The sequence below is a fragment of the Chiloscyllium plagiosum genome, chromosome 6 (genome assembly GCF_004010195.1).
Source record: "Chiloscyllium plagiosum isolate BGI_BamShark_2017 chromosome 6, ASM401019v2, whole genome shotgun sequence".
In the NCBI taxonomy this organism is placed as follows: Eukaryota; Metazoa; Chordata; class Chondrichthyes; order Orectolobiformes; family Hemiscylliidae; genus Chiloscyllium; species Chiloscyllium plagiosum.
In genome coordinates, this window is record NC_057715.1 from 51856309 (window position 1) to 51874741 (window position 18433).

At 40.8% G+C, this 18433-nt stretch overlaps 1 protein-coding gene across 15 annotated transcripts in view; it reads right to left on the reverse strand.

The window, feature by feature from the left end:
• LOC122550578 (protocadherin Fat 3-like) overlaps window positions 1-18433 on the reverse strand; it is a 794139-nt gene that overhangs the window by 262288 nt on the left and 513418 nt on the right. For 14 of the 15 annotated variants that reach the window (XM_043691532.1, XM_043691531.1, XM_043691530.1 and 11 more), the window contains one exon: window positions 8533-8594. In XM_043691532.1, the coding sequence (XP_043547467.1) occupies window positions 8533-8594 (62 nt within the window). Of the gene's footprint in view, window positions 1-8532; window positions 8595-17529; window positions 17723-18433 lie in introns of those variants that run through there. The other variant, XM_043691538.1, reaches the window with a different exon arrangement.

The following is an 18433-nucleotide window of genomic DNA, read 5'->3' on the forward strand; positions in this document are numbered from 1 at the left end:
AAGTGAGGTCTGCAGATGCTGGAGATCAGAGATGGAAATGTGTTGCTGGAAAAGCGCAGCAGGTCAGGCAGCATCTAGGGAACAGGAGAATCGACGTTTCAGGCATTAGCCCTTCTTCAGGAAGGCCCTGCTTTACTACCAACATACAAAGACTGATCAACTCCACCTTCCAAACCCAAGAGCTCTACCACTTAGCAAAATGCACAGGCACATCACTACCTGCGAGAAGGCATGCCATAGTGATATTATCAGTAGACAATTAATCCGGAGACCCATCTCACATTTCGAGGACCTGGGTTTGAATTGCACAGTGGCTGATGGTGGAATGTCAATTTAATTTAAGAAAAATATAATTGAGGAATTGTGAGTTTGACAATGACAGGGATATGTAGGCTAGGTGCGTTAACAATGAGAAATGCAGGGTTATAGGGATTGGGTAGGTGGTGGGTCTGGGTGGGATGCTGTTCAGAGAGTTGGTGTGGACTCATTGGATTAAATGGCCTTTTTCAACACTGTTTGGATTCTATTCTATTAGTCATTGAAATTGTACACAGTATTCTAAAAGTGACCTCACCAATGTCTTGTACAGCCTCAATAAGACATCCCAACTCCTCTACTCAATATTCTGACTAATGATGTCAAGTTTACCTGTGAAACCACTTTCACGATCTATGAACCTGCATCTTAGATGTACCTCAATAACACTCCACAGGGTCCTAACATTAAGTGTGTAAGTTCTACTCTGGTTTACCTTCCCAAAATGCAACAACTTTCATTTATCTAAATTAAGCTGCATCTGCCATTCTTAAGCCCACTGGCCCAATTCATCGAGATCTGTTGCACTCTTAGATAACTCTTGTCATGTTTACTATACCATTAATTTTGGTGTCATTTGCAAATGTACTAACCATACCTCCTATATGCTCATCTAAGTCATTTACATAAATGATGAACAATAGGGGACACAATCAATCCTTGCGACATACCGCTAGTCACAGGGTTCCAGTCCAAATAACATCCCTCTACTACTACTCTGCCTTTTACCATCGATTTTGCATCCAATTGACTGTCTCTCCCTGGATCCTATGTTTAATCAGTTAACCATGCAGGACATTGGCAAAGGCTTTGCTAAATTTGATGCAGACAGCCTCTATTTCTCTGCCTTCAGCTATCTTCTTGGTAAAGAAAACTCAAGTAAATTTGACTAATTAGGGATTGTCAACATGGTTGTGTGTGTGGGAAATCATGTCTCACTAACGTGACTGAGTTTCTTGAAGTAGTAACAAAGCTGATTGATAAGGACAGAGTGGTGAATGTGATCTATGTTGTCTTCAGTAAGGCATTTGACAACGTTCCTCATGGTAGACTGATTAGCAAAGTTACATCACATGGAATATAGAGAGAGCTAGCCATTTGGAGAATGTCTAAGCAAAAGTGAGGACTGCAGATGCTGGAGATCAGAGTCTAGATTAGAGTGGTGCTGGAAAAACACAGCAGGTCAGGCAGCATCCGAGAAGCAGGAAAATCGACGTTTCGGGCAAAATGAAGGAATGAAGGGCTTTTGCCCAAAATGTCAATTTTTCTGCTCCTTGGATGCTGCTTGCCCTGCTGTGCTTTTCCAGCACCACTCTAAGCTAGATTTGGGAATGTCTTCTACCTTGCCAGTTCTGCTTCTCATTCTGGAGGCCTATGACCAGTGGACTGCCACACGAATCAGTGCTGGATCCACTGTATTTCATCGTTTATATAAATGATTTGGATGTGAACATAGGAGTTATAGTTAGTAAGTTTGCAGATGACAGTAAAATTAGCGAAGGTTACTCCTGAGTACAATGGGATCTTGATCAGATGGTCAATGGGCTAAGGAGTTGCAAATGGTGTTTAATTTAGATAAATGTGAGGTGCTGCATTTTGGAAAGGCAAATCAGGGCAGGACTTATATACTTAATGGGAAGGTTCTGGAGAGTGTTGCTGAACAAAGAGACCTTGGAGTGCAGGTTCATAGTCCCTTGGAAGTGGAGTTGCAGGTAGATAGGATAGTGAAGAAGGTGTTTAATATGCTTTCCTTTATTGGTCAGTGCATTGAGTATAGGAGTTGGGAGGTCAAGTTTCGGCTGTACAGGACATTGGTTAGGCCGCTGTTGGAATATTGTAGTCTCCATGCTGCAGGAAGAACGTTGTGAAACTTGAAAATGTTCAGAAAAAATTTACAAAGATGTTGCCATGATTGGAGGGCTTGAACTATTGGAAGAGGCTGAATAGGCTGGGGCTATTTTCCCTGGAGTGTCAGAGGCTGAGGGGTGACTTTATAGAGATTTATAAAATCATGAGGGTCTTGGAAAGGATAAATAGACAACGTCTTTTACTTGTGTGAGTCCAAAACTACAGCGCATAGGTTTGAGATGAGAGGAGAAAGATTTAAAAGGAACCTAAGGAGTAACCTTTTCACGCCGAGCATGATGGGTGTATGGAATGAGTTGCCAGAGGAAGTGGTGGAGGCTGGTACAATTACAACATTTAAAAGGCATCTGGACGTGTATATGGGTATTTGCTGACAAATGGGATTTGATTAATTTAGGATGTCTGGTCAGCATAGACAAGTTGGACCGAAGGATCGGTTTCCATCTGTTTCTCTATGACTATGACTCTAAATTTGTGAGACACGATTTCCCAAACACACAGCCATGCTGACTATCCCTAATCAGTCCTTGCCTCTCCAAATGGATGTGACTCCTATCTCTCAGAATCCCCTCCAACTCTTATGCTGACTTACCCAGCATTTACAGCCAATTCTTAGTTACCCAAAGGTCAGTTATGAGTCAGTCACATTGTAGGGCTGGAGTCACATATAGTCCAGAGTACAGTAGATGGAATGTTTCCTTCCCTAAAGAACATCAATGAAGCTGATGAGTTTTTTTTAAAATAGTCAGCAACTGCTTCGTGATCATTGTCAAACTCCTAATTCCTCAACGAATTTTTTCTTAAATTAAATTGACATTCCAACATTAGCCACAGTGCAATTCAAAACAGTTCTTTGGAACATTAGATGGGTCTCTGGATTAACTATCTACTGATAATACCACTATGTCATTGCCTTTTCGCAGGTAGTGATGTACCTATGCATTTTGAACAATATGGGTAATTTAGCATGGCTAATCCACTGAACTTGCACATCTTTGGACTGCGGAAGGAAACTGGAGCACCTAGAGGACACCCACACAGACACGGGGAGAACATGGAAATTCTACAGAGTCGCCCAAGCCTGGAATTGATCCCAGCTCCCTGGCATTATGAAGTAGCAGTACTAATCACTGAGCCACCTTGCCAACTAATGTGCCATTATTTTAAAAAGACTACAAAGAAAAGCCAGGGAACTACGGAAAGTGGGTATGTCGTTGGAGGGGATTTGGAGAGACAAGATCGGGCATAAGTTCTTCATCAGGAATGTGACTGCGTGTTTGTTGGCATTGTTCCGATGAGTGAAGTGGGTGGGGTTGGAAGTGGCTGAGGCAGCAGCAACTACGGGGGCAAAAGAGATGTGAAGGGTAGATTTTGCAGTGATTTCGACGGCAGTGATTCTGGTGGCAATCGCGGAGGCAGTGTAGTCGGCATTGGCTGCGATATGTGAGGCAGCAAGGCAGAAGTGACACCGTCCAATGCCACGATGGTGGTGGCTGTAGCGGTCGCATTGCTAATGGTGTCCGAGCAGTTCTGGAGGCTGGGAAAAGGTTCTTGAATGATTGAGGAATCCAGAGTTTGAAGGTAAGTTCTGCCATTCTTGATGAAGACCTTATGCTCGAAATGTAGATGGATGCTGCCTGACTGGCTGTGCTTTTCCAGCGTTACACTTTTTGATGGACATCGAAGAGGGTTATCTTAGGGTACAACAGCATCTTGATCAACTGGACCAGTTAGCAAAGAAAGGCAGATGTAGAGTTTAATTTAGAGAAATGTGAGGTGTTGCATTTTGGTAAGACAAATCAGGGCAGTTAATGGTAGGGCCCGGGGAGTGTTGTTGGAGTAACCTAGGGGTGCAGGTACATAGTTCCTTGAAAGTGATATCAAGGAAGACAATTTTTGGCATGCATCCCTTCATTGGTCAGAGCATTGAGTATAGGAATTGGGATGTCCTATTGTGGCTGTACAAGACATTGGTGAGGTATTTTTAGAATATTGTGTACAATTCTGGTCACCCTATATTGGAAGAATGTTGTTAAACTAGAAAGGGGACAGAAAAGAAATTACAAGGATATTGCCAGGATAGTCGTTTAGGAAAAGGTGGGGTGCAGTGAGACCTGGGTGATATGGTGGAACAGTCACAGAAGGTACACACGCAGGTGCAGCTGGCAGTGAGGAAAGCTCATGGCATGCTGGTCTTTATATAGCGAGAGGATTTGAGTATAAAGTAAGGATGTTTTGCTGCAGTTATACAGGGCCTTGGTGAAGCCAGACTTGAGTATTATGTGAAATCTTGGTCACCTAGTCTAAGGAAGGACATTCTTGCCTTTGAGGGAATCCAGTGAAGGTTTACCAGACTAATTCCCGGGATGGCAGCACTGACATATGATGACAAATTGGATTGACTGGGTTTGGATTCACTGGAATTTAGAGGAATAAGGCAGGATCTCAGAAACATGTAAAATCCTGATGGTACTGGACAGGCAAGATGCGGGGAATATTTCCCGATGTTAGGGAAGTCCAGAACTAGGGATCACAGTCTAAGAAAAGGGCTAAAGTCTGAGATAAGGAAGAGTTGTGAACCTGTGGAATTCTCTACCACAAAAAGCTGTTGGATGCCGTTCATTAGAAATTTTCAAAAGGGAGCTGGGTGTGGCCCTTGCAGCTAATGGGATCAAGGGGTGTGTATCAAAAGCGGGAGTGTGATACTGAAATTACATGATCAGCCATGATCATATTGAATGATGATGCAGTCTTGAAGGACCTAATAGCCTACTCCTACATTATTTTCAATGTTTCAAGATTTCTACGTTTCTATAAAGGAGAAACTGGATAGTCTGGGACTTTTCCAAATGGAATGTCGGGTGACCTCTTAGAGGTTTATACGAAGGCATAGATAAGATGAATAGCCAAGGTCTTTTACTAAGGGTAGGAGAGTCCAAAACTTGAGGGCATAGGTTTAAGGTGAGCACAGAATGATTTAGAAGGGACCTGACAGGCAACATTTTCACACAGAGGGTGGTGCATATGTGGAATGAGCTGCCAGAGGAATGGGCAGAGGTGTCTACAATTAAAATACTTAAAAGACATTTGTAAGGTATATGAGTAAGACTGGTTTTGAGGGATATGGGCCAAATGTAGAAAAATGGGCTAGCTCATTTTAGGATATATGGTCGTTGGACTTAAGGGTCTGTTTCCACGCTGTATGACTATAAAAAGTTCTCCTACAAGCCCCACACCTTCCACTTAAGGAAAGTTGAGAGCTAAATGTGCCAGACTTGATTTAAAGATCTAATGCCAGACAGACAATGTAAAAGTGTACTGGTGGTCTCATGTCATGACTCACCTGGTGGACCTTACGTGTGTATTCAGTTTAAATGACTCAGTGCAATGAAAAGTTACTAATTGAACATTGATTTGCATGATTCAGAGGCAGAGGCTAGAAACTCTCTGAAGTGAGACTTCCTATTCCTGAGGGAAACCCCACATGCAGCCTTTTCAGCTGGTTTGATGGCGAGTTTAAAATTCTGGCATCTCGTATAATTCTGCCTGTTGGTTTGTGCACATCTCATAATCATTCGACCCTTTAACAGAAATGGATTTCTGAGCTGCTTCCTTCTAAAAGAAGCATACAGAAGGAGAAATGTACTTAAATTGATATGGTCGGAGGCTCCCTTCCAACTTGACTTAAGACTTAATCGTAACCAGATCTGTGGATGGCTTTGCAAGACTGGAGCAGCCTGTTCCACTATTTCTTCATTCTCATCCTTCAGTGAAATGTGCTGCTTCTCCACTTCTCCCTCAAGGTCCACACCAAAAAAAAAATCCACGAGACCACTATAATCTAAACAGTCAGGGTAATATCCTTTTCTCTTGAAGAAATCAGAACCTATCTTGGTGAATCCAGTTGCTCCCCCCGTCAATGCCATGCTGGCCACTGTGCAGTGATAGCTGCAGCTATAATAACAGCAGTTAGAGGAACTCTTTGCAATTGCAAAAGATTGCACAGTCTTAGCAGCCATTTCATTAATGGATGCTCTTAATCTCTGAGCAGACACTTACATATACTCACTAGTAACATGAATAATGGTAGCATCTGTATTTGCCTCCAGAAAGAAGTGTTATGGCAGCTGCGAGGATCTCTTGCATACATCTGCAGAAAACATGTCTGGCCAGTTTAAAGTTAAGATAGTGGAATCTTCCTGCACATTAATGTTTCTGGCTGCTTTACTGAAACCTTGGCTGTGAATGAGGCAATCACCCCTTATACCCCTGAGCAAATCCAGCAATGGGACAAATCCCACAGTTGCATTTGTGTCTGTGTGGCACCAGCGGCATCATGAGATCTGCACCCTCTCAAACAGCCATCTGTGGTCATATCTAATATGCCGCGATAGGCAGCCAAATGTGAAATGCAATGGGTTGCCGATTAAGAGAAGACTAGTGATCCAGAACCCCAGACTAATGCTTTGAGAACATGGGTTCAAAACTCATCATGGCAGATGATGAAATTTGAATTCAATGAAAAAAATTTGTAGTCAAAATTTTAGATTTATTATCCTTCATTCCTGATTTCATTTAGAAGCCTGTTACTTTAAGCAATTGATTGTTTATGACCTGAAATGTATGTATCAAGAAGAAATTAACGGACATTCCTTTAAGCCCCAGAAAGGATACCTAGACTGAGTGGCATCCTGCTTTCTGTCAAGAATGCACACCACTCTGTAAACCCTTTGATACTACAACACTGGACATTAACACTTACTCTAGCAGAGGAATGGAACCTCCTAACACACTCCTAGTACTTGATTGTTATTACCGGACAACGGATTGTTTTCCATTGAATGCAATTCAAAATTATCTTCTAATTCACACAACACTACTGTAACCCTATTTTAAAAAAGTTTGTATCTGCAGCTCGTGGAAGAGAACTCTTGGTTTCATTGAGCAGAGTGTCCGTTCTGCACCAGCCCTAGTCAATTCTCTTCCCCGCGATATCATGTGAAATAAATCAGATTTGTCAATTTCGCTGGATCCATGTTTTGCCTCTTTCTCTGACAATGGTCAATCAGAATGTTACTTGTAGCATAATCTTGATACTCATGGTTTCAAGCCCAAATGGATGGCAGCACAACCATCTGAGTTGGTAGGTAGGTGGGCTCAAAAACCACTCCATACACATAATCTGAAATGTCTGCCAGGTTGACACTTCTCTGTTTTACTAAGTGGCTACTGCTCTGTTAGAAATGCCTTCCTTCAAATCAGATGCCATTCAAAACGTCAATGCCACATTATGTCATGCCAATTTTCAATTACATTGAATTCTTCACAGTGAGCTGACAACTGCCACCCAAGACAACATGGTGGCTTGTTAGTTAGCACTGCTGCCTCACAGCACCAGGGACACAGGTTTGATTCTACCTTGGGCGACTGTCCATGTGGAGCTTGCACATTTTCCCCATGTCTAAGTGGATTTCTTCTGGGTGCTCTGGGATGCTTCCACCTTCCAAAGATGTACAGGTTTGGTGGATTGACCAAGCTAAATTGCCCATAGTGTCCAGGTATGCAGGCTACATGGTTAACCATGGTATACCAGGGTTACAGGGATAGGGTAGGGGTGTGGGTTTGGGTGAGATGCTCTTTGGACTCAATAGACCAAATAATCTGCTTACACATCATAGGGATTCTATGATTCTATGTAATGTACATGCATCAACCAATATTGCTACAACCTGGTTATTCCTCTGATGTTGGTTTGTGAAGATTGACTAAGTAATGAAGGAAATTTGAGCTAATATAGAAAATTTGTCTGTGAATGTCTTGTGTACATCTTGAAGCCATGAAATGTATCATGATGGTGCACTTGTATGTGCTGGAAACTGTACAAAACAGGTAACAACCATTTCTGGGCTCATTTCTTTGGGCAAGCCCCGACCAAACCAGAAACTCTCAAGGTGATTGATTTGATCAGTGCTGCATAACATTTCCTCTAACTTTCTTATCAGCTTTGCGGATCTCCAAAGCCCATGCACAGCAGTGACTTTAGAAATCAGACATCAATGCCACAATTAGCACAAATATCAGAGCGCTGCCTGCAAGTGCAGTTTAGATGAAATGCTGGTGGTGCACGAGGGTGTTACCAGGTTTTTGGATAGGGCTGGATTCTCAGAATCTAGCTTAATGTTTTTAAAATTAAGACATCATGAACATTCATTTGAACATAACTTGAATTTAAAGCTCCTGAGACCTTTACACCAATTTCCCTCAGACAGAGCATCCTGCACTAAAAAGAAACAGTGCCACCTCATGGAAACTCCAAATTATACAAAAAACTTTTAAAGATTTTAAACGCACCTCCAAAACATGCTCTGCCTGCTGTTCTCGATCTAGTTTCCTTGATGTAGTCATGATCAGACCTGTAAAAAAAAAAGTTTGTTTTAGAATAATGTTACTTTTGCTTACCAATCTGGCAGACTTATTATCAGTGGGCTAGACTTATCCAATATGACAACTTAACCAATGTTGCATTGTTCAAGAAGTCCAAAGATGTGCTCTAATCCTCAGACTGCAAAGAGACAAATATTCACACAGAATCTGCCACTGATGACAACAAAGAAGTTGAACATTAATGGAATGCAAGCCTCTTCTATGGATTAACTTTGCAGGTTGGTGGATGGAGCCTATAGCACCCTGCACCTGGGGGATGTCAGCAATGGTTGAAAGTCTTCCTGTCCAAGCTGCTATTCTACAGCAGCTCATTACTGGATTTGGAGAAAATGCCATGACATCCCAGAGAAATTTGTAGGTCAAGGATTGGGAGATGCCACACAGGTCCTGAGCTTTCTTCAAAATAAGCCATAGGCACAAAAATTCAAGGCAGATGTGACCTTGATAGACACAGCCTTTCTGAGTGCAAGTCCTGCTCCAGTGCATGACACAGTTCGGTGGTAGTGGCCTGTGTCTTTATTACTCTGCATTTGCACTGGGTTTCCAAAAACAGTAGAAAATGACAGTGAGGCCTGTCATACTCTCCATCTGGAGGCTATGCAGCAGCCACTGGAGGGTGATGGTCTTGGTGACAAGTTCATATTGTTCTCTCCTTCAACACTGTTTTTGTATTTGAACAATGCCCCAAGAACTCTAGGCACAGTGACCTCCATCTGAGCATATATTCTATAAGGAATGTAACAAAGATAACATGTTACTAACAGTTTTCCTGACCCACCATACCTATTACAATGAAGTATCATGTTATTACCCTAACTGTGTCATGGAGGCTTCACAAGGAGGTCAATGTCATGCTTCAAATGGGGAGCTTTCAGTTATGCAACATCATCCAAATGTATATTGAGCAGGCAAAATATTTATGCTACATCGGGGGAGCAGAATTCTGGCAGAAAACCACCATGATAGCCCTCTGTCACAAAGCCATCCCTAAACATCATTGCATACTTGCCAGTCAGCGTGTGAATGTCGAAATTTGAACGTTGACTTTCAGCATTAGCTGTGCAATCTGTTCCAGAAATGCCAAGTCTAGGTAACACTTTTCAGTTAGTGTTTGATTACATTTGCTTCTTAACATGATAATGAGATAATTAGTACAAACAACGGGTAACAGTCATGATTGCTCGAGGCCATTATTTGTAATGCTCATTCTTGGACAATGAATGATCAGCTGTTAAGCGCTACTTGATGTCACGTGAGTGGCAATACTGCATAAGTGGATGCATGTTGAATGCAATTGCCACTTGAAGGGCTTCAATTTAAACAATACTATCCTCTCAAAGAAAAAAAACAACAGCAACTGAGAACATTCTACATATAGTCACAACTACTCTGTATTTGTTATTGCTCAGTTGACTTGTGGGTAAGTTGCAAGCTCTGCGTAGGATGCTACTTTTTATGTTGCTGTCCATGCACCTGATGACCTTTCAGCCTCCTGTTTCTGTTTACCCTGTTATAAAATAGTTATATCCTCAATTTACCCCATGCCCACAGCTTTGAGAATTGCCCTGCCCTTGTTGACCATACACTCTCCATTTGTAGAGTGCAGAATTATTGCCATTTGTGAAAATAATCCCCAAAACTCTCAGGTTGACCTGTTCCCTCCAATATCCTAGGAGATCCCATTCTTCTTTCTCAACATTCCATTTTATTATAATTATTCCCTTAGTGACCCAGAGCAGCAAAGATGATTCCACTTTCTCATGAACTGCATTGACAGTCCCTTGATAACCTTCAAACTTTATGAGCAAATCCCTAGGACTGACAACACCATTCTGACTTGGAAGCACAATCCAGACTGAGGACACCCAGCCCCTGGACTAGTATTATCACTGCACTGTGACTGACATACCAATAATCTCCAGACAGATTGCATTTGACCTGCTGGATTGATTGTGCTCTAATCCTCAGACTGTAAAGACACAATTATTCGCAGAAGTGCCTCACTCTCTGTGGCTAACCTCAGAGACTGATTTGAACAACCCCTTTCACTGATTGTGACACAGTTCCTTGACCAACCGTAGTCACCCTTGACTCCACTAAGATCTGCTCCCCTTTGACTTTCAGACATGGTCATTAAAGTACATGTTCACCATGTAAGCCTGGAAAGGCAATGGTCTAGTGGCATTACTGCGAGAGTATGAATCCAGGAACTAAGCTACTATTCCAGGGATCCGGGTTTGAATCCTAGATAGCAGAGGAAGGAATTTGAATTCAATTTTGAAAAATCTGGAATTAAGAAAACATTGTTGATTGCTGGCTCACTAATATCCTTCAGGGAAGGAAATATGGTCTGGCCTACATGTGGCTCCAGATCTACTCGCAACTGCCGACAAATGGCTGAGCAAGACGCTCGTACCAATCGCTATGAAGTTTCAACAAAGAAATGAAACCAGATGGACCACTTGGCGTCAACGTATGCACTAGAAAGACAATGGCAGAAATACCCTGTCAACCCTGCAACTCTACTAGCATATGGGGGCTCCTACCAAAATTGGAAGAGTAGTCAAGCAACAACCTGACACAATCATACTTACAGAATTCTACCTTACAGACAATGTCTCCAAAACAACCATCACCATCCCTTGCTATGTTCTATCCCACTACCAGGGCAGACCCAGCATAAGTTGTGGCATAGTGGTAAACAGTCAGGAGGGATTTGTTCTTGGAGTCCACATCATCAATTCCGGATCCCATAAAGTCTCATAGCTTCAAGTTAAACATGGGCAAGGAACCCTGATCACCACGCACCATCCTCCCTTGCCTGATGAATCAATATTCCTCCATGTTGAACAAAAAATTGAAGGAAGCACTGAGGGTCTCAACAGTGCAAAACGCACTCTGAATGAGGGCTTTCAATGCCCACTACCAACAGTGGCTGAGCAGCACACAACTGATTGAGTGGGTCCGGTCCTAAAGTTTATAGCTGCTCGACTGGGTCTGTGGCAGGTGGTGAAGAAGCCAACAAGAGTGAAAAATGTACTTGGCCTCATCCTTATCAACATGCTAACTGCAGTGCATCTGTTCATGACAGTGTCACTAAGAGCGACAATGCACAATCCTCGTGGAGACACACTGAAAATAACCTCCATTGTGTTGTGTGGCACTATCACCATGCTAAGTTGGGAAAGAATTTGGACAGATCTAGCAACTCAAGACTGAGCATCCATGGAGGCAGAGTGAACCAACAGCAGCAGAATTGCACTCCAGCATAATCTGCAACCTCATGCTTGGTGTATTCCACGCTCAACCATTACCATCAAACCGCAGTATCAATCCTGGTTTAATGGAGAGTGCAGGAGGGCATGCCAGAAGCAACGCTGGGCACAGATAAAAATGAGACGTCAACTTGGTGAAGCTACCAAACAACACTACTAGCATGCCAAACAGAAGTAGTAGCAGGTGACAGACAGAACTAAGTGATCCCACAACTAATGGATCAGATCTATGATGCACAGTCTTGCCACATCCAGTTGTAAATATCAGGGGAAAACTAAACAACTCACTGGAGGAGGTGGCTTCACAAATATCCCCATCCTCAACGACAGAAGAGCCCAATGCATCAGTGCAAAAAATAAAGTTGAAGGATTTGCAATAACCTTCAGCCAGATGTGCAAAATGAATGATCCAAATCAGCCTCCTCTACTGGTCCCTCGATCACAGATATCAATGTTCAGCCAATTCAATTCACTCTACATGATATTAAGAAACTGTTGGAGGCACTGGATACTGCAAAGGCTATGAGCCCTGACAACATTCTGGCAATAGTACTGATTTTCTGTGCTCTGGAACTTGCTGCTCCCTGAGGCAAGCTCCTCCAGTACAGGTACAACACTGGCATCTACTTGACCTTATGGAAAATTACCCAAGTATGCCTGTACACAAAAAGCAGGATAAATTTAATGTGGCCAATTACTTCCCCATCAGTCTACCCTTGATTAAAGTGATGGAAGGTGTCATCAACAATGCTATCAAATAGTATCTGCCTTTTAATAACCTGCTCACTGATGCCAAGTTGGATTCCTCCAGAGTTACTCAGCTCCTGACCTCACTACAGGGTTTGATTTAATATGGCCCATCTTCAGTTGCTTTAGAGACATAGAGGTGTGCAGCACAGAAACAGACCCTTCAGTCCAACTCGTCAATGCCAACTAGATATCCTAACTTAATCTAGTTCCATTTACCAGCATTTGGCCCATATCGCTCTAAACTCTCCCTATTCAAATACTCATCCAGATGCCTTTTAAATGTTGTAATTGTACCAGGCCGCACCACTTCCTCTGGCAGTTCATTCCATACACGCACCACCCTCTGCGTGAAAAAGTTACCCTGCAGGTCCCTTTTAAATCTTTCCCTTCTCAGCTTAAACCTATGCCCTCCAGTTTTGGACTCCTCTACCCCAGGGAAAATAACTTGACTATTTACTCTATCTATAGCCTTCATGATTTAAATGAAGGACCCAACTTCCCATTACTTCTCTATTAATACTTGAAGTGGGTGATTTTAAAGCAGGCTGGGTTTCAGTTCAAGGACTTTTATATTTTTAACATCCACCTGACAAAAACTGACAAGTTTTAGGAATAAAATCTACTCCCCTGCTCTGAACAAGTCCAGAAAAGGAAATTTAAGTTTGAATTAATTATTCTATGCTAAATCAGGCACCAAAAAAAAAGGAAATTGAGGCGGGATAAATATAAAGAGACATAACAGAGAAAAAAGGGTTTTTCTAAAAACTTCCAAAAAATTAATTAAAATCCAATGGAAAGAAACTGTACACCAGAAAACTGTCTGACAATAATCAAACATACCATAGCTCTTTACAGAAGGAAACTATTACACTTACCTAATTAGAAGCAGAATCCCTACACAGTTAGAATTAGAATCCCTACAGTGAGAGAACAGGCCCTGCAGCCCAACAAGTCCACACCGACACTCCGAAGAGTAACCCACCCAGACCCATTCCCCTATCCTATATTTTACCCCAGGCTAATGCACCTCACCCACACATTCCTGAATGCTTTAGACAATTTAGCATGGCCAATTAACCTAACCCGCACATCTTTGGATGGTTGAGGAAACCAGAGCACCCGGAAGAAATCCACATAGACACGGGGAGAATGGGCAAACTCCCCACAGACAGTTGCCCAAATCTGAAATTGAACCTGGTCCTTAGTGCTGTGAGGCAGCTGTGCTAACTTCTAAGCCACCATGCTGCCTCAAATCTGGCCTAAATATGACATCAGACGCACAGCAATGTGGTTGACTTTTAACTGCCCTCTGGGCAATTAGGAATGGACAACAAATGCTGGTCTAACCAGTGATGTCAACGTCCAGCGAATGGATAAAAAATAAAAATGTATTAAGAATTAACTTCGGCTGGAATAAACATCCTAAAATTTTTCTGATATATTTAGTTAGTTTCATAATATGTATCTATGAAAATTCACAACTTCATTTATTTGAAGCCCTTGCATGTTACTGTTCAAAGTTCTGGAGAAACGGGCCAGCTTTGACATCGTCCTCTGTATTTGGTACATTTAACTATGTGTAAACTGAATGATGAAATTTGCTGTCTAATTAATCCCTCAATAATACTGAACGTCAACAGCCTCACTGTTACTTCTACTACCAATCTAGTCCATTTTATATTTTAATGAAAATAATTGCAGAAGGTAGATTAATCTACTTAATTTATTGGAGCCACAGTGCATATACATGCAGTGATTATCAGGTTTTCTATCGCACAATACTAAACAATCATCTAAATTTATCAAGAAACATTCCTCTGTTTGAAGCAAATAGCTGACATAACTAAATTGCAAAAAATATCAATAGATTCCAGACTACTTAGCATAATGTTCTACTCTGAACCATTTTTAGCTCCTTCATAAATAACCCTCCTTCCATCGTAATTTCAGAAATTAGGATGCTTGCTTATATATCATTCATAATTCCTTAGGTACTGTTGTGTACTGTGCTTGCATGCAGCAAGATTGGGCCAACATTCAGGCTTGATCTAGTAAATGGCAAATAATATTCATGGCCACACATGTGCCAGGTACTGACCATCATGAACAAGAGAAAACATAATCCTCCACCCTTGTCATTAAATGACAGTATTTTAACTGAATCCCACAACCTATCAATATCCAAAGAGTTATCACTAACCAGAAATTTAACGGAATGAGCTGTTTAGGTACTGCTGTGAGATCAGATTAGAGGCCAGGAACTTGCTTGAGGGAAACTCACCAATCTCCCCAAAATCTGAATACTGTACAAGATTTTGATGGTATACCCTCCTCCTTACCTGAATGAATGCAGCACCTACAGTATGTTTGATGCTAACTAGGACAATGTATCTCACATAACACAAGCCATTATTTTGAAAGTCACTTTCTCTACCACTGGTACCCAATGGCAGGGTGCACTATGCATAAGTTGAATTGCAGCAACTTGCAAAGCTCCACTGACAACAATTTGCCAAGCTCCTTTGACAGCACATTCCATAAATGTGATCTCTATCGCCTAACAGCATGCAAACTCAAATTCCTGCAAATTCCCCTCCAAATCACATCCATCATGACTTGGAATGCATCACTGTTCCTTTACTGTTTCTGGGTTAAATTCCTGGAACTCCAATCCTAATATTTTTGGTGATGCACCATCACCATAAGAACCACAGTGGTTTATCATTACCAGTTTCTCAAGGATGATTAAAATATACTTTAGAATGGGGCACTATATAATTCTAAGCTATTCACAGATCAGGTTAACAAATATTTACAGTTCCTGACATATGAATTTTGCCATTTCGAAACATTTTTATTTGAGTTTATTTATTCTTTAAATCATATATTAACATCTGTTGCATATTTACGAAGACTGGAGTTTTAAATTAAAGTTCTGTGAAAGGCATGTTAATGTTTTTTTTGGCTTTTTACCTTGCTATAAGAAAAACAATAGTCTGTTGAAGTTAAAACCAGAAGGCAAATTGTTCCAAGTTTAAACTAATTTCTCCTCTAATGACAGATTAAAATGTATGACAGGGGAATAAAAGCAGATTACATACCCTGTCTTATAGGAGCATCATGCACTGTAAAGTGTGCAAAAACTTCTTATAAACTAGGACTAGGAACTAAATCATGTGATTTAAAATCATTTGGTAACGAGCCATAATTCTTAAAGTAAAATGGCTTCTCTTAATTTCACCTGAAGAAAGGCTTATTCCCGAAACATCGATTCTCCTGTTCCTCGGATGCTGTTTGACCTGCTGTGCTTTTCCAGCAACACATTTTCATCTCTTAGTTTCACCAACAAGAATGCAATAAACTGGAATCGCTTAGTTTATAATAATGACTGAAATTTCAAGTAAAATTACCATGAATACAAACTTGTTACAACAGGGACTAGGAATGTTCTTACTGCTTTAAAAAAATCGAAACTTTTCATCACCATACTAAATTCTAATCTACAGTGTTTGATCAATCAATCTTACTAGTCTAATACTTCACTAAAGCAGTACAGCTGAGATCAGCAAATTAAGAATGTCATGGATAGAATTTGTCTCCATGATGAGTGCAGCTATGTGAGGATATTGTGCAGACTGTGTTTCTAACAGAAATAATTTAGAGGAAATGTGAAGTTATTTTTCCACAATGACAAAATGAAACTACTGAAGTAGAAAGCAGTTGTAAACTATTGATTAAAATTCATTAAAAGAACTGTTAAAAATTTGGCCCACATAACAGAAAAAAATACTGCAACGACATATAAAAAGAATCCATGCAAGCTTTATATTTCCTATTGAAGACTTTATTCTTAATAGCTATCACCATTGTTTACAGCTAACCCGAGAATGCAACTTTTAAAAAGGGTTTTGTGATTTACACATGGAAGTGAAACTATCACTGTATTCTAACAGATGAAAGGCTTAACAGGCAATCAATTCTTCAATGTATAATTTCAGTTACATCACACTGCAAATTTTTGCTATAAATTCTGTGTTACGATCGAGCCTTCCACAATCACCTGATGAAGGAGCATCACTCCGAAAGCTAGTGTGCTTCCAATTAAACCTGTTGGACTATAACCTGGTGTTGTGTGATTTTTAACTTTATTCTTAATTGTGAAGGAAAAAAAAATCGTGATTTCAACATGGGTCTGAAAACTATTGTATTGCCACTATTTTATGTGACTCAAAGATTTGACAGAGTACTTCACTGATAAAAGACTACAGTCAATAAGAAGACTATGTTAGCTATTATCAGATCACTGCTTGTGACTTGAGAAACCTTGATATTGATTACTTTTGTGAGCTGTCCAGCACCACTTGCAACATAAAGATGCAACAAAACCAAACACTAAGGTAAGATCTCCTGGATCAACAAACAATACAAGTCATCTGTTACAAACATTAGCAACAACAACAGTTAACCAAAATTAGTACAAAATGTTCAGTTATAATATTCATTACAAAGCTAGAAAATAAGTCAAAATTCTCTTCTCTAGTCACCAAAAACTCACCTGTGAGAAAAAAAACAGATTTGAACAGAACATAGTTACCAAATACCTCTATATAATGAGATAATGAGATAATGACCTAACAGTGATTTTCGCAAATCACTTTCTTCTTGGTATTTATCGTTAAGCTACTATTAATGGTGAAGCTATGGTGAAACATAATATAATGTGGATTAAACACATAACTTTAAATAATTAAACTACTGATGGCAGATCAAATTGTTTAATCACATTTCTGTGTCAATATTACAAATATGCAGTACACTTCGTGCACAAGAAAGCACATCCAGCATATTCAAATTAGGTTACAATATTAGAGTACTGATTCATAACTGCAGCCGATTGTTGTTTCCAGAGGCTGGAGACACAGTGAAAATACTTTTCTTTCTCATTTCCAAAGGCAGTACTGCGCGTTTGCTGGTATGTCCGAAGGTAGTACTGTGTTTGGCAACAACATAAACTGGTCAAGCCAGGGGCTATCATTTTATCAAGTTGCTAGATGATTCATGAGCTCAGTTCACTGGTGGAAGCAACAGATTCATTATTAATTTGCATGTATGCTTCCTTATCACTGAGAAAGATATGGCCTTAAATTTTAACTAAGGATGGTGCAACCACTAAACATACAGTAGTAATACTGCAGAGCATTGATTCCAGGATGCAAGCTTAATCACTATTTCCTGATTTATCAACTGCTTCTATTATTCTCACCGCCTATACTGGATTTTCTCTCTGTGACTTGAATTCTGAATTTAAATCTTTGAATTTTGTGTGTCTTGGTGGCGTTTGCGCTCCTGTCACCTTCCCTGGAGGGGACAGGGTGGAAGGGCTGTCCCCAAGGCTTTGCAAGGAAGCCTTGTTCAGCAAATAAGAACAATCCAGAATTTCCTGGAGGACTGTAAGGGCTAGTCTGAGTCATCAGTCATCACAACTCCTGGTGCGATGAATAGAGTACTTAGTGTAGAAAGGGTGGCGTGAACCACAAGATTGTGGACATAGATTGCAGAACCATTGGCAATGATCTTTTCGTCTTCACTGTCAACGGGGGTGATACCAGATGACTGGAGAGTGGCGAATGTTGTGCCCCTGTTCAAAAAAGGGAATAGGGATAACCCCGGGAATTACAGGCCAGTTAGTCTTACTTAGGTGGTAGGCAAAGTAATGGAAAGGGTACTGAGGGATAGGATTTATGAGTATCTGGAAAGACACTGCTTGATTAGGGACAGCAGCA